General features: G+C 37.7%; 1 protein-coding gene across 4 annotated transcripts in view; it reads left to right on the forward strand.

The window, feature by feature from the left end:
- Positions 1-16,633, forward strand: part of PREX2 (phosphatidylinositol-3,4,5-trisphosphate dependent Rac exchange factor 2) — a 301,119-nt gene that overhangs the window by 188,875 nt on the left and 95,611 nt on the right. For all 4 annotated transcript variants that reach the window (XR_007148625.1, XR_007148624.1, XM_047842583.1 and 1 more), the window contains 6 exons: positions 566-745; positions 3,066-3,160; positions 3,944-4,026; positions 5,008-5,098; positions 5,753-5,881; positions 12,347-12,388. Coding sequence is in view for 2 of the 4 variants with exons in the window: in XM_047842583.1 (XP_047698539.1) it covers positions 566-745; positions 3,066-3,160; positions 3,944-4,026; positions 5,008-5,098; positions 5,753-5,881; positions 12,347-12,388 (620 nt within the window). In the remaining 2 variants the exon portion in view is untranslated. The remainder of the gene's footprint in view (positions 1-565; positions 746-3,065; positions 3,161-3,943; positions 4,027-5,007; positions 5,099-5,752; positions 5,882-12,346; positions 12,389-16,633) is intronic.

Genomic DNA, 16,633 nt, shown 5'->3' on the forward strand with positions numbered 1-16,633 from the left:
AACATATTCTCATTTCATTTGGGCGAGTTCTTATTTTCCCCATATTGTGGATGTCAGAGAGAACTATCCTAGTTTTTCTGTGGTAACAAAACTAGTGAGTGGCAGAACTGGGATTTGAACACAGTTTTCTAGTCTAAATTGTGTGCTGTTTCCATTATTGTGAGAAGAAAAAGTGAACTTCGTATGAACTTTGAAAAAAATATATATCTATTTGAGAGAGAGAGAGTGAGAGAGCGTGCACTTGCACACACGCACAGGGAAGGGCAGGGAAGTTGGGAGAGCGAATCCTAAGCAGCCTTCATGCTGTCAGTATGGGCCCCATGTGGGGCTCAGTCTCACAAACTGAGATCATGACCTGAGCTAAAATCAAGAATCAGACACTGAACCAACTGAGCCACCCAGGCACCCTGTGTGATCATTTTTTTATGCAATCAAATACTTATTTTATGTGAAACAAATAGCTTAGAAGTATTTGTAAGCCTATCATATTCAACAAGTAAGGAGGTTATCCGTAGCAGCCAGTTTAAAAACATGCACTTATTTTTTTTTTAATATCACATTGCAGCCTTCTGTCTTCCATAACATATTCTCCTAAATTAGAACGTAAGACATCAGAGTGCACAGGACCAACAGACAGTGACAACGAGAAGGGAGAAAGAAATAGCAAACGAGTCTGTTTTAATATGGCGGGAGATGAGCAGGAAGATTCAGGTCATGACACCATCAGCAACAGAGACTCTTACAGGTAATTCATTAATTCCTTGAACTCATCTCATCAACACAGTCAAATATGATTCCGTATTTTCCACAAAGATCTTGAAAAAACTTTTTGTCGTTTTTATTTCTTACCCTCACAAAATAACCGCTGGCTGTTACCCACCCTAGAGAAAGCATAAGGATTCCACATAATCTTTCAATTATTCGTTTTTCATAATCTTAGTAATTTGGAAAAAGCATTTTTTTTTCTCCAGCTCTGTGGACTTAACTTGGGGGACTCGTTTTGTTATAGAGTATGTAATATGTATAGCAAATAAGCCAATTGAGCCTATGTTAACTTTTTTTCCCCAAATATCTGTTTCTGATTATTGGACTATTGGATAGTGAAAAGGAGTTTTTCTTGTTGTGTTTCTCCCCTTGCTTGTTATATTCTAAATTCCAAGCTAATTGGACTAATTTCACCTGCTCACCTCCATGACCAGCTTTGTGTATTTTTTACTTCCTTGCACGCTTTCTGCATAATCTTGGTAGGTAGGACTGCTGTACCAAAGTACCAAGGACTAGATGGCTTAAACAGAAGAGGTTTATTTATTTATTATCTGACAGTTCTGGGGCCGGAAGTCTGTGATCAAGATGTCAGCGGGGCCTTCTCTTCTATGGGGGTCTATGGAGGTCTGTGGAGGAAGGATCAGGTCGAGGCCTCATTCCTTGGCTGTAGATGGCCGTCTTTTCCCTATGTCTTTGTGTGTGTCCACATTTCCCCTTCTTCTAAGGACACCAGTCATACTGGATTAGGACCCACCTTAATGACCTCATTTTAACTTAATTATGTCTGTGAAAACCCTCCTCCAAATAAGATCATATTCCTGGGTATGGAGTGTTAGACTTCCAGCTGTGAATTTTAGGGAGAGACACAACCAACCCTCCAAAGTCTGTCTTCCTACCAGACTCCAACATGGCTCCTACAGTGAACTTCCTTAACTGGAGTTGCTTATTCTTTCAATCTTTGTGTCACCTGACACCTCACTGACAGCTGTCCTAACCCACCACATGTGCCACATGTGCCGCTTCAGCATCCCCTACCTTACTTGCCTTAATCGAAGACAAAAACTCTTATTTGCTGTTATATATTATGCAGTGTTTTACAATAAAAAGATACTAAGTAAGTATTACTAAAGCTATTCTCCTCAGAGATGTTTAGCACAAACTAACAGCTAACATTAAAAACATTTTCACCAGACACATGGGGAAACAAGATGATTTCACATAATTCCCATCACGGCCTGATGTGGCACATTCTCCTATTAACTCCATTTTAAGTGTAAGGAAGCTGAGTCCAGATGAGTTATATAATTTGCCTGGGAAACCAGGTGGTCTGGCTCACAGTTTCTCTCTCAGCCAGTGTACTGTCCCAATTTCTACGTGAAAAGGATTTTAATGAATATGTAAGAGTTAATTATTCCTAGGGATTTAATAATATAGAACACAGATTAACCACTTTTACCATTTCATTCACTTTTCGCTTCAAAGGATACCAGTAGGCTGTTTAATAGGAACCCGTGGTGGTTCTCCAGTGGGAAATTACAGATCTGAAAATACTTTCTTACCTCAATTTCTAGTTATCAGATAATTGAAATTACCCTCAAAGTCTCCCTCCAGGCTAAAATAGAAATTTTGAATGTAAATTTAAAGTTAAATAAGTCCTTTTTACCAGTTCTGAGAGGAAAAATATATTTTGCCTCGTGGACTCTTTCCTGAAATCTGTAACGTGTCCATATTCACACACCAACCTTTTAATCACTGTTTCCCAGGACAGTGATTACCGAGCACTTCCCGGGTGTGGCAGCCCGTGCTGAGCTCTGAGGTGGGGACAAGGTGTGGGTCCTCTCTGGGGTTAGCTCAGGGTGCAATTGATGAGTTAGAATTTAAAGCTCCCAGAAAGAGTGGAAAGGCAGAGATCAGGAAACAGGACCTTGTCTCTATCAGCAAATTAACTACAGACACATAGCGTCAAATAGATTATGAAGAGTTTGAGGTGCAGCTGGACTCCTCGTTTTCTAACTTCCCATTTAAAAAAGTTCATTCAGGAGTAGCTTACGCGGCATAAGACATCTTGAAGTATGACTGCATTGGAGATTTTTTTTTTTCAACGTAAGATAAAATGCGAGTTGAACAAAATTTCTCTTTCTCATAATTTTCTGTTAGACCTATCAGTAAGTAGAACAAAATTTCTCTTTCTTGTAATTTTCTGTTAGACCTATCAGTAAGTAGAACTGTGACGGGATGCGTTTCTCTAGTAAGAGCTGGCAGATGTGCCCCGAAAGTGACATGTGCCTCCTTCTTTCCAGCGACTGCAACAGCAACAGGAACTCTATCGCGTCCTTCACCAGCATCTGCAGCAGCCAGTGCAGCTCGTACCTCCACAGCGACGAGATGGACTCAGGTGCGTGCGCCGCACTTGGCCACGCTCGGCCTCCGGGGGGTACTTTTAAGGGCTGGAGTCCTTGGATCGGCTTGCGTTTTCACCGTCTGTCAGGCATTCTTGGCTGTCTCTCATACTGCGTTTCAGTCGCACGTGTTCGATAAAGTTAGCGTCGCGGGCCCATGGTAAACAGAGTGAATTAAAAAGAGATGAGAGAAACAAATGCATTCTGACCTGAATGTGTATCTTAGGAAGTTTCATGGTACTGTGAAGGATGCGAGGGTCCCTGGCAACGGGTTGTGCTAAAACGTTAGGCGTTGATTGTGGGAGGAGGTGGGACGGGCTTTGAAACCGAGGACTTCTGAGACAGTAGATGCTCCTGAACTGGCCTTGGAGGTGGGTGGCGGTTCCTCACCAATGGTGAGGAAAACACTGAGCGTTAGAAATATCCTGCAAATAGCTTAATTGGAGTGTGGTAAGAACAAAGACCTGGTGCCCAGTTAGGACACATCTTAATTTTGAAATAGGCAGTTTATTTCAACTATGTAACCATTAGATAACTGCACCATTTGAAAGAATCGTTGACATGGGATATACAGTGTTTGTTCCTGTGACGCACTCAGTTTCCACCTGCATTTCAAAGAGCATTCATCTGATACTCTAACTGCTATTGACTCTTTTGGGACTCTTATCTGAATATAAGAACTTGATGGAATAAGAGCTCATGTCGAAAGATTATCTTCTTATTTTATTTATATTAAAATATTTTAGCATGTTAAACATAAGACTTATCTTTATATCCAGGTGATGAGCTTCCCCTCAGTGTTCGCATTTCTCACGATAAACAGGACAAGATACATAGTTGTCTCGAGCATCTTTTCAGCCAGGTATGATTTTTTCTTTTTTTCCACAGGCCAAACTGTCAGGAGTCCCTTCTGTAGACAGAGTAAAAAGAACTTGGAATAAAAATGGAAAGGCCTCAATCTGTTCCTCTGCCCCCTGTACCTCAATTTCCACAATTTAAAATGGGAATAAAGATTCTTCAGCCAACCAACCTAAAGGATTGTTGTGACTATCAAGTATTTTATGGTTCTTGGAAACATTACAGTTACAAACACCGGCATTATTCTTTTAGTATTTTTTATTTATTTTCAGAATTCTTCATGACATTTCTTGCTTAACTTTATTCCTAATTTTAAGGAGCACAAGGTTGTTGTAGTGCTTGTGTTGGTGTTTTGCATTTTTAAAATTTGTTTAAATGTTTATTTATTTGAGAGAGAAGGAGAGAGAGAGAGCAAGGGAGGGGCAGAGTGAGAGAGAATCCCAAGCAGGCTCCATGCTGTCAGTGCTAAGCCCACACATGGGGTTCAGTCTCATGAACTGTGAGATCATGACCTGAGCCAAAATCAAGAGTCAGATGCTTAACCAACTGAGCCACCCAGGTGCCCCAGGTGTTTTGCAATTATATATATATATATATATATATATATATATATATATTATAATATATATATATGTATATATATCCATAACCAAAATCGATAATGTAGAAGCTTTTACTGCTTTGAGAAGGATTATGATAACTTTTAGGGTTTTTTTAATAACTCTAGAAATCTCTCTTTGTAAAGTAAACATATAAAATATATTTATACTTTATATTAATATATGGCGTGGTAGGAAATATTGCAAGTATTATCTGTGAGTTTATTCCAATATTTTATTAAAAGGTGGATTTTTGCAAGCATCCTGAGATTTCAAAAATAATTGTGGCTCTAAGAGAAAGCTGTTTTACAAGAGTTACTCTTGGAAATGTATACTATATATTATGAGAAGTATGTAACTTTCAGAAATCTCTGCTGTTACGATAGGTGGATTCGATTACCAATCTCCTAAAAGGGCAAGCTGTTGTAAGGGCCTTTGAGCAAACCAAGTACCTCACACCAGGGCAAGGATTACAAGGTAAGGTTTAAAAAAAAATCATTATTAGAAGCAATTGGGAAACAAAAGTGGGAAATAATATAGTCATGAAGCAAAAGCATAGTTTAAGAAGAAAATGGCTGCTCATGCTTCAAAATCTCCTTAATATTAATTCAGTTTAGTTATTTTTGAATATATATAAAAATATCAGTACAGGACCTTTTAGTTTCTTTGAAAGTTTAAAATGTTCACTTCTTATAGGGACTAGAATGAATAGAAATGAGTTAATTGAAGAGATGTCGCACTGCTTTTGCTGAAACCAGCATAAGTGCCTACTTGGTTATAGCCCATTGGTGGGGGAAGGGGTTTCTGGAGTGTGTGTTGGCAAACAGAACAGCCAAACAGACCAAGATCTAGAGCCACCACTTTCTGACCTCTAGTTTTGGACATTGAAACCAGAATTTTTAATCTAAACTGTTCCCTTGGTTTAAACATTTGTAAGAAAATAATTATAAGGTTTGACTTTTTTTTTTTAGGTTTAACCAATTTTCTCCTGTAATGTAGAGAAATTAGAGAAATTACCACCATGCTAATAATCCAGGATGGCAGGAATGAAAGAGAATTCTGAAGCTTACTGGTTTATTAACTGTTTGGTAAATGGTTGAAACTTATAAGAGCTTTTCTGTGTTTATTTAGAATTTCAGCAGGAAATGGAACCAAAGCTGAGTTGTCCAAAAAGGTTAAGGCTTCACATCAAGCAAGACCCTTGGAATCTTCCCAGCAGTGTCCGGAATCTTGCTCAGAACATCAGAAAATTTGTTGAAGGTCAGGATGAAAAGCAAAGAACATTGTATAGCATTAGCAATAATCATTTAACCCCCCAAAACTCAGTAGTGCCCTGATTACTTTTTGCAGTATTTCATGTTATGAGGAAAATAAAAGAACTGGAAAGGGTGAGAGGTAGGAGGAAGGAAAAAGGAATAGAATTATAGAGCCTTATGCTCCAAGGATCTAAACAATGTAGAATGAATCATGAAGAATATTTTCAGTAAATAGAATAAGGGCTCATACTTAAGAAGAAAAGTGGAACATGGAGAGAGTTTCATATTTTATAATATGAAACAATATCAGAAAAATTTCTAAAAGATTCACAAAAGTCATGAAGCTAAGTTTTATGGGAAGTCTAAAAATTTAATTGTGAATCCATGAGAATCAAAATAGTAACATAGGTTTTATCACTGGTTTTCAAGTTTCCTTTTTGGACGTGTTTGTCCAAGTTTATTGTTATTAGCTACCATAACATTGCTTACTCAACATCCTATAATTGGTACTGCCTACAGTTGGAGATGTAACACTTCAAGATGATTCTAGTGAGTCTCATTTCATGTTGTTTAGGGCTAGAGTATTATGTAGGAAATTCTGAGGGTTTCCAAAATGATTATAGTGAAATAAAATGAAATGAGAAATATGTTTGATTTTTTTAAATGCCTGATTCGGTGGTTGTCTTCCCAACATTAGACCAGTGGTTGGAAATGTCTGGAGATATTTTTTTTGGTTGTCACGGTTGTGAGTGTGGTACTGGCATCTAGTGCGTAGAGGCCAGACATGCTTCTAAATGTTGTGTGGCATACAACACTGTCCCTCACAACAAAGAATTATTTGGCCCAAAATGTCAATAGGGCTGAGGTTGAGAAACCTCTAGAGTAAATAAGTATATGCCTGCATTTAAATTTTTATCCCTCAGTCATTTGGATACAGTAAATAGTATTCAGCAGAATAGCAACATAACCCAGTCACTACCATTTGTTTTAGGGTGAAGTAGAGAGAGTTGTATACTTTGCTGACAAAAGAGAGCTCTTAACCAGATAGAGTCTAAGCCTGTGACATAACTCTTGGGCCTCAGTTTCTTCATTTACCAAATGACAGAGATGTGTGTGTGTTCTGGAATTACTAAATTTTCCACCTAGAAATGTACTCAAATATAACATCTTAGATATTGATTACCCATCAGTAGAAGGAAAAGGTTGTGTAGATATGGAGAACTCCATATAAATCTCTTGTGATGAAATCTCTTGTTTTTGACAGCTGGATTTCTTGGCTATATTATTAGTTTATAGCTAAATATAATGGCTACTTGTTACACATAACATCATATTTAATGAAAAGTCTGAATTAAAAATTTTTTTTTCAACGTTTATTTTTATTTTGGGGACAGAGAGAGACAGAGCATGAACGGGGGAGGGGCAGAGAGAGAGGGAGACACAGAATCGGAAACAGGCTCCAGGCTCTGAGCCATCAGCCCTGAGCCTGACGCAGGGCTCGAACTCACGGACCGCGAGATTGTGACCTGGCTGAAGTCGGACGCTCAACCGACTGCGCCACCCAGGCGCCCCTGAAAAGTCTGAATTTAAAACCCCCCAAAATAATGAATAGGAAAAATGATAAATATATTTTTAAAAGCTTCCAGGTTTAAAGGAATTTAAACATACATTTTACTGAGTAAAAGGTAATTTTTTTTTGAGGAATAAATGCCAGTATCATAACACTCATAGAAGTTGTAAATGCACTTGTTCTTATCATCTTTGAGGGTTTTTTCCATCTTATAATTGTTTTTAGACTAAATGCAGTATCAAGAACAGAGAACTCATTAAAACTTTTGTTTTTTGAGGAGCTTTATCTTTAACATTTAAACACTTTCTAATGCAATATAAAAAGCTTAATTTTTAGTAATACTCATTTAAAAAACCTTACATTTTGGGGGCACCTGAGTGGCTCAGTCAGTTGAATGTCCAATTCATGATTCCAAGACCGTGGGATCGAGTCCTGCGTCAGGCTCTTTGCTGAGCACATGGAGCCTGCTTAAGATTCTCTTTCTCTCCCTCAGCCCCTCTCCCCTGCTTGCTCTCTCTCTCTCTCTTTCTCTCTAAAATAAATAATTAATTAATTAAAAATATTACTTTTCATCTTAAGTCCTCACCAGTTTATCATGAATTCATCCTATTCAACTTAAAAGTAATTTTCTATTTCCCATTTGTCTTTATATAGGGGATTATTTAATGAAGGGTTAGGTCTTGGCTAGAAATTCAACATAATGTCAGCTTGCCAGCATTTCATGGTTTATATAAGTAGCTGGGATAACCCCATTCTGATGTTCCTGTAAGGGAGGAAAAAGGTAATCTTTTTCTTTCTAGCCTTCTAGGTTCTCTGGCTGGGATCCTACAAATTAGTCAGACAAAAAAAAAAAAACACAAATGAGAAGCATATACATTTATGGGAGCCTTTGTAAGGAAATGAAGACCTGAGTCTTCATTGTTAAACCTGAGTGGTTTTTAACTAAGTTTGATGAAGGGTAGAAGATTTTGGGAAAATGGAATAGGACAAAAGGGTATGAACAAAGGGTAATAAACTGGGGGAAACTTAGCAAGGCCTGTTCCTCTCAGTATCCCTCCATGTTCTGAGATAAGGATGTTCTTTTCCTCTGGGATTGAGAAGGCACTTCTTGCATGAAGGTTTTATGACCTGCTTCAGGGGAGAAGCAGAGAGTCCTCTGTACATCTGCTGTTCCTCAAATTACTTCATGTTAAATTTTCAGTATGATAAATTGTCATATTTTGGGATAGTGGGTTCTGAACCTCATCATTCATTCATCTCTGATTTCAAAATATCCTATCAAGTGTATACCAAAGATGATATAAAAACATAACAATTATATGATCTTTATATAGGAAACACTGTTACAGTGTCATTCCTAAACTACATCACACTGTGTCATTCATCCATTCATAGCCTGCTAAACTGAGGGTAGAAGAGAGCAGAAAAAACAGTAGGCTAAATGGTGGATAGATTCATTGTGTAGTGTCACACAGTTGATGCCTGTCTCCTGCTTAAACGCTACACTAAATTATGGTCTCAAATTATCAGCCAACTGAAGATATTTTTGCTTGATTAGCCCACTGTGATATTGTGATTTACAATAAGAAATATGTAACTGGTCTTTGACCCTATCCCTGGCAGATTTTCTAAAACTCTTGGAATTTCTTGTGAGGAGAACAATAAAGGTGTCTTTTGTTCTGTCAATGAGGTGACTTTTGGAAAACCTCTACTGATGGGGGCTGGTTGCAAGGAAGCCAACCCTGTGATTAGGGGGTTGGAACTTTCCGAATTTCATCCCCCTCCCCACCCAGGGGAGAGGGCCTGGGGATTTAGTTCAGTCAACAGTAACTAATGATTTAATCAATCATGCCTATGTAATGAAGCCTCCATAATATCCCAAAAGGATGGGATTCGAAGAGCGTCCAGGTGGGTTCTAGAAGAGTGGTGCATTGAGAGAGCATGGAAGCTCTGTACCATTTCCCCATGCCTTCCTTTCCCAGGGCATCTCTTCCTTCTGGCTTCTCCTGAGTTCTATCCTTTTATAATAAACTGGTGATTTAGATGTTTCTCTGGGTTCTTTGAGCCACTCTAGCAAATTGATCAAACTTAAGGAAGGAGTGGTTGGAATCTCCAGTCTGTAGCTAGTTAGTCAGAAACACAGGTGACACCTGTTGACAGGTGGCACCTGAAGTGTGTGTGTGTGTGTGTGTGTGTGTGTGTGTGTGTGTGTGTGTGAGAAAGAGGGGGGGGGGGGCAGGCAGGCAGTCTTGTGGGACTGAGCTTTTGCCCTGTGAGATCTGATGCTGCCTTTAGGTCGATAATGCCAGAACTGAGTCGAATTGTAGGATACCCCGAGAGTGTTGAATAATTGCTTGGTGGCATGGGGTGAAAAAAAACACACACGGAGATTAGTTGTAGAATTGGACCCATCATCATCTTAAATTCAAATGTAGGGAGCAACTCTTGCTCCCTACAAAAATTGTACTTTTCTCAGAATCTATCATTTTTTCAACAACTTACTTTTTTCCCCATTTTTTTCTCTGCTGTTGTCCCAAATAAACTAAAGAGCTTCTTCTCCTTTTTTTAAATCATAAGTCTCCATTTCCCCCTTTTTCTCCTTACCTCAGTAATTAGAATAGTTTTCTGGTGACTCCCCTGTCTCCATCTTTTCTGGTTTATATATTACTATATACTATATTCATCTTCCTAAAATATCATGTTAATAATCTGGTACCCTGCCCCGGAACCTTACAGTGATTTTTGTTAGATAAGTCTAAACTCATCAGCCTGATGGTGGAAGCCATTTTTCAGTGGGGCTATCTAACTATATCCCAATCTCAGTCTCTAAATTATATAATAAAGTCTTTTCTATGCTAGATTGTTGGAAATTTGGTATTCATTCTTTACTGTATTCTCTTGCTAACACTCTTTCCCACTCTTGGGCTATGTACCTACTCCCTTGACAATGTAACTTTCAAAAATGTTTAAAAACATTTCAGGACTCACTTAGAATTCTATACAACTTTAGCTAGATCCAGATTATAATAACAATAATGCTTCACAGGTACACGGTTCTTTAAATAATTTTCCAAAGCTTTTAATATATATCCCTTTTTATTTTTTTACACAGGCTCCTGAAATAGATAAGATAGGTGTTATCATCACTTATGAATTGGAACATTGAAAGTCAAAGTATGGTTGGCCATTGAACAGCATGAGAATTAGGGGCTCTGATTTCCTACACAGTCAAAAATCTGCATTTGACTCCCCCCACCCCACCATCAAGCCTAACTACTAATAGCTTACTGCTGACCAGAAACCTTACTGATAACATAAATATTCAGTTAATATATATTTTGTGTGTTATATGTATCATATGCTATATTCTTAAAATAAAGTAAGCCTGAGGAAAGAAAACGTTAAGAAAATCATGAAGAAGAGAAAATCCACTTACAATACTGTACTGTATTTATTGAAAGAATCCACATATGAGTGGACCCATGCAGTTCAAACTTTTGTTATTCAGGGATTAAGTGTACTTTAGCAATTTTCCGAATACAACAAAGCTGGTACACTTTCCTTGGTTTCATTAACCCTTAGTCAACCACAGTCAAGAAGCAGAAGATTGTCTTTCTGACTTATCATCAGAAGGTTAGTAGTAGCTTGACTCTACGTCACAATGTCTACTTCATCTCATCATGTAGGCATTTTATCACCTCACATCATCACAAGACGAAGGTTGAACACAGTACAGTAAGATATTTTGAGAGCGAGAGAGACCATATTCACATAACTTAATAGATTATTATAATTGTTCTATTTTATTATTAGTTCTTGTTGTTAATCTCTTACTGTGCCTAATTTGTAAATTAAACTTTGTAATAAATATGTATATACAGGAAAAAACATCGTATATATAGGGTTCAGCACTATCCATGGTTTCAGGCACCCACTGGGGGTCTTAGTCCATATCCCACATAGATAAGAGGGGATGACTGTAACAGATGGTTCTTCTGACTCTTTCTCGTACTTTCCTGCCTCTGAAATTCTCGTGTTATTATCTTCTTTGTAAAATGTAATGTCCTCTCAAGTATTTCCTACATTTCTTATCAGGTAACTTTGTCACTCTGACTCTATTGTGAACTTGTCTGGAATAGGATGCGACCTAACCTTTTATTTCCCATAATCTTTAGCACACAAAGAAGCTTTGAATATTTTCATATTTCCTTATTGCAAGTAAACTGTTTACTAATTAGAAGTAAGGCAATGAGTATGAAGTTAATACACATCATTTATTGAACGTTTGTGATTGCCCTCGTTTGGAGATGTGTTCTGAAAAAGAGTATTTGGAAATATTTAGTATTGTTCTGCACTTTAGGACAGTATCTTGACATACAGATAGGAAAGGAAGTCTATATAGAGAGAGATTATATAGATATACATTATATAACTTACAAGTATAATCTGTGTAATTAATTTATAATTCTAATATATAATGTATAATAAAATATGTATATTTATAGATAAAGTTTATAAATGCAAATACAATATTTAAAAGTTTAAGTAACTAAGAAAAAATGCCGTTTGAGAGTTTATTGATCAAGACCACAATAGCTGTAGGAGTTTAGAGAACACCATGGAAACTACAGCAGCTAAGGGTGACTTACAAAGGATGAAGCAGAATTTGAAGGGTGTTTCACAGACTAATTTAGTTTGGAACTGGAAGGATTTTAGCATCTTGAGAAATGGATAGAATTTATATAGGCAGATAGGAAGAATAGCATGTCAAGTAAATGGGATTTGTATTATCTAATGGAGTAAGGTTGTGCTAATTTTTACTACACAGTTAAATGTGCCATTTGTGTCAATGGCAAAAAAAGACTGAACAACTAACTGCTATGCTTTCTTTTTCTGCAGAGGTGAAGTGTAGGATACTCCTGGCTCTTCTTGAATATTCAGGTAATATTTCTCATTATTTTTATTATTTGAAATTATTGTAGCCTGAGACCTTAGAAGTGCCATGATATCACAGCAATGCCTTTAACAGATTAGATGGAAATATGATCCATACTTACTCTAAAGCCTTGCAAAGATTTTTAAAAAATACTTAGTTTTAATGAAAACACAAAACATTCTCATCTTCAGTTATAGTACAAACATGGAAATGTATATAAATATATATTTAACTAAAAATAGAGCCACCATACCATCCAGCGATTGTGCTATTAGGTGTTTACCCAAAGGATACAAAAATACAGATTCTAGGTGGTACATGCACCCAGGTGTTTATAGCAGCATTATCAACAGTAGCCAAACTATGGAGAGAGCCCAACTGTCTGTCCATTGACTGATGAATGGATAAAGAGGATGTAGTATATATACACCATGGACGGTTACTCAGCCATCCAAAAGAATGAAATCTTGCCATTTGCAATGATGTGGATGGAGACAGTAAGTACTTTGCTGAGAGAAATAAGTCAATCAGAGAAAGACAAATACAAATACCGTATGATTTCACTCATATGTGGAATTTAAGAAACAAAACAGATGAACATATGGGAAGCGGCGGGGGGGGGGGTGGGGAGGAGAGACGAGAGGGAAGCAAACCACAGGATACTCTTAATGAAAGAGAACAAACTGAGGGTTGATGGAGGGAGGTGGGTGGGGGAATGGGCTAGATGGGTGAGGGGTATTAAGGAGGGCACTTGGGATGAACGTTGGGTATTATGTAAGTGATGAATCACTGAATTCTACTCCTAAAACCAATGTTGTACTATATGTTAACTAAATAAAATTTAAATTTAAAAAAAGGAGAAAAATAAAATATAAATCTCCTTCTCTCTCCCTCTCTTCCTCTCCCTCTTCCTCTCCCCCTCCCCCTCTCCCTCTCTCCCTCTCTCTCCCCCTTTCTCTCTCTCTCTCTCTCTCTCTCACATATATATATGTGTGTGTGTATATATATATATATATATATATATATACACACACACACACACACACACACACACACACAGAATATAATTAAAAAGGAGGAAGGAAGCAGGTTTTGGTAAAGTTAATTGTGTACATGGCATTTATTGTGAAACTGGTCTAACTTTGGTTTATGAACAAAGAGGTAGTTGGGCTAGATTCAAGGGATGGAGAAGTGGACTGTACTTAGAAGGAGAGGTCTTTTACAATCTATCATACCTGGAAAATTTAAATTATAAGTGAATGAATGAGTCAAGTTAACCAGAGGGCTTTTTTTGTTTGTTGGCTGATTTTTGCTTTAATTAAGGAAGTGTTGTCTTGTTTTTTTGACTGAGTAATAACAATAACAAAATATCTTACTTTTTTTTAGTTTTCCTAATAACCACACAGTTGATATACCTCATACTTATGGATTTCCTTGGGTCCTCACAATCGCTCTGTGAGAATATTATTTTTCCATAGTTTTAAATGTGGAAAAAAATTAACATTCAGGCTAATTAATAATAACTGGTAAATGTATTCATTCAACACATATTTTTGAGTATCTGGAAGATTAGATGCCTTATTGAGTAAATGCATTAATAGTAAGTGGCAGAGGAAATTCAAACTTAGTTATGCCAATTCCAGAAGTAGTCCTGGAACACATTGCTTTGTTTGTTAGTATTTAAATGGCTGTTCTTATAGATCCTTATTTTGATTTCAATTTTATTTTCCTATTTCCATCATCATTCTCCTTTTTCCTACTTTACTCATTCTTCTTTTCCCTCATATATAGGGTAGCATCAGAATGCAGCCAGATTACTCCATGTTGTCGGCTGCAGAATTATGCTCTCCACAGGTGAAGGGTAGATGGTGTCTGCTAAATACTGTGGGTTTTTTTGTTTTTTTAATTTATTTTAGAGACAGAGACAGGGGAGGGGCAGAGAGAGGGAAACACAGAATCTGAAGCAGGCTGCAGGCTCTGAGCTGTCAGCACAGAGCCCGACGTGGGGCTCGAACTCACGGACTATGAGATCATGACCTGAGCTGAAGTCGGATGCTTAACCGACTGAGCCACCAGTCGCCCCTGCTAAATATTGTTTTTAGGTCACTTTTATTACTTTCTCTTTCTCTCTGTCTCTTTCTCTCTGTCTTTCTCATCTCTCTTTTATTTCTTTTTTTTTTTTTTTAATTTTTTTTTTCAACGTTTATTTATTTTTGGGACAGAGAGAGACAGAGCATGAACGGGGGAGGGGCAGAGAGAGAGGGAGACACAGAATCGGAAACAGGCTCCAGGCTCTGAGCCATCAGCTCAGAGCCCGACGCGGGGCTCGAACTCACGGACCGCGAGATCGTGACCTGGCTGAAGTCGGACGCTTAACCGACTGCGCCACCCAGGCGCCCCTCTCTTTTATTTCTTTGTTGTTACTTTTTTTTTTCTTTTCCCTACAGTCTCAGAATAATGACTAGGATTACTTGTGTGTCTAGAAACCATGTCATTCTTTTTTAGACCAGCTATGGAATTTGAGCTTTTTAAACAGTGGAGAGTAAATTAAGTGTTACTATTTTAAAACATGTTTGTAGAAGGTGAATTTAAGTAGGTGCTTAAATCCTGGAATGAAACGGAAGCCTTTGATAAGTAAAACATCCATTTGTTTTGAATGTATTCCCACTACAAGAGAATTCTTATTCTGCAAAAACAGTAAACAAACTGTCACCAAAAAAACAGCTCTCTGTGCCTTTCTTCTTTTGCTAGAAGCTAGAAGCAGCTGTTGTTGTTTTTGCTGTAATCTTATTGATAAAAATGAGGAATGAGAATAGTTTTGGGGAAGGATGGACACTTGTGAATTTTGAACAGCTGCGTAATTATAAGAAAAGACCTGTTCATTTTTGCTGGGAGTTTGCTTATTTCGGTGTCTTTGTTCATCGTGTGGTTCCTTCCCTATTTAGCAATAGAACTGAGCTCCACTCAGTGCCAGGCACCCTGCTAGATGCTGGAGAAAAGAAGAATCACAATAATTATGCTGTGCAATTTCACTTTGATAAGTGCTTTATCTCATTTATCTTTATTGTATGTAGGTCTAAGAAGTAGAAATACCTCATATTGTATGTAGGAATCTGATACCTAGGATTATATGGTTTAAAATGGGTAGATGAAGTCAGATTATATGTCTCTAGGTCCATGAGCATAATTCACATTATATGCCACTTCTGCTGGTCTTGATGGTCTCTTGGGGAACCCAAACGTATAAACAAACTCTCACACCGCTGAGTAATTAGCCGTCTAGTACAGGGATGCCCCCGAGCCTGTGGTGGCAGATCAAGAAGTGCAGGATACTTCCTGAAGGAGAGGGGAAATTTCACCAGGGGTGGTAATATTTCCTAAGTTCAATGGGTTTCAGTAGTTCAAGGAGTTGACTCTTAAAGATGACTTAAAGTTTGCTAATGGAAAGGGTGAGAAAGTATCTGCAGCCAGAAGGCCCCAAGGTGTGAGCTGTAAGAGCATTTAGTGTTTGAGGAACCTGAGCAGTAGTGTGTGGCTCAAAGAGGAGAGGTCTGTACAGCCAGGGTCCTGGCTGCTTTCAGATACATTGATTTATCGTATTCTCACAACAAGCCTGTGAAGATTGTTGCTGGTGTAGGGATGAATGGAGGGAAGTAATGCATTTATAAGCTGTCAACCTAACTTGAGGATAGATAGATCGTAAAGACCCCTTTCTGCCACTCTGAGTTTTCTACCTTTGTTACTCACCGGGAAGCGATAATGTGTAAAAGTTATTTGAAAATCTCAATATGATGTGCATATTGAAGTTTATGCAAACAAGTCATTTACTCTTTTGAAAATAGGAAAGTACAACTGAAAATCACCTCACGAAGTAGTAAACATGTATAAAATATTTTTTATTTAAAAATATGTTGGTTTGAAATTTAAATGGCTGGTGGTCCAAGGGCATCTTGCATATCAACTTCTGTGACTCTACTGTGAGCACAGACATGGCCGAGGCCTCAACTTGGATGTCTTCATACCCCCAGTGACTGGTGCCACGTTTAATTCCTGTGGTGTATTCAGTGTGAAAAGTTTGAATTAATGAACAAATACAACTTTGTGTGATCATTATCTGATTTGGTAATGAGGTTGAATGAAAATTTTATTTGACTTTAAATGCATATACAATATAGTAGTGGAGTGTAGAATAAACATCTGAGTATTCTTTCTAAGGTTAAAAAATGGGAAGAAATTTGAGCATTGCTTCC

Source organism: Prionailurus viverrinus, chromosome F2 (genome assembly GCF_022837055.1).
Source record: "Prionailurus viverrinus isolate Anna chromosome F2, UM_Priviv_1.0, whole genome shotgun sequence".
NCBI classification, from domain to species: Eukaryota; Metazoa; Chordata; class Mammalia; order Carnivora; family Felidae; genus Prionailurus; species Prionailurus viverrinus.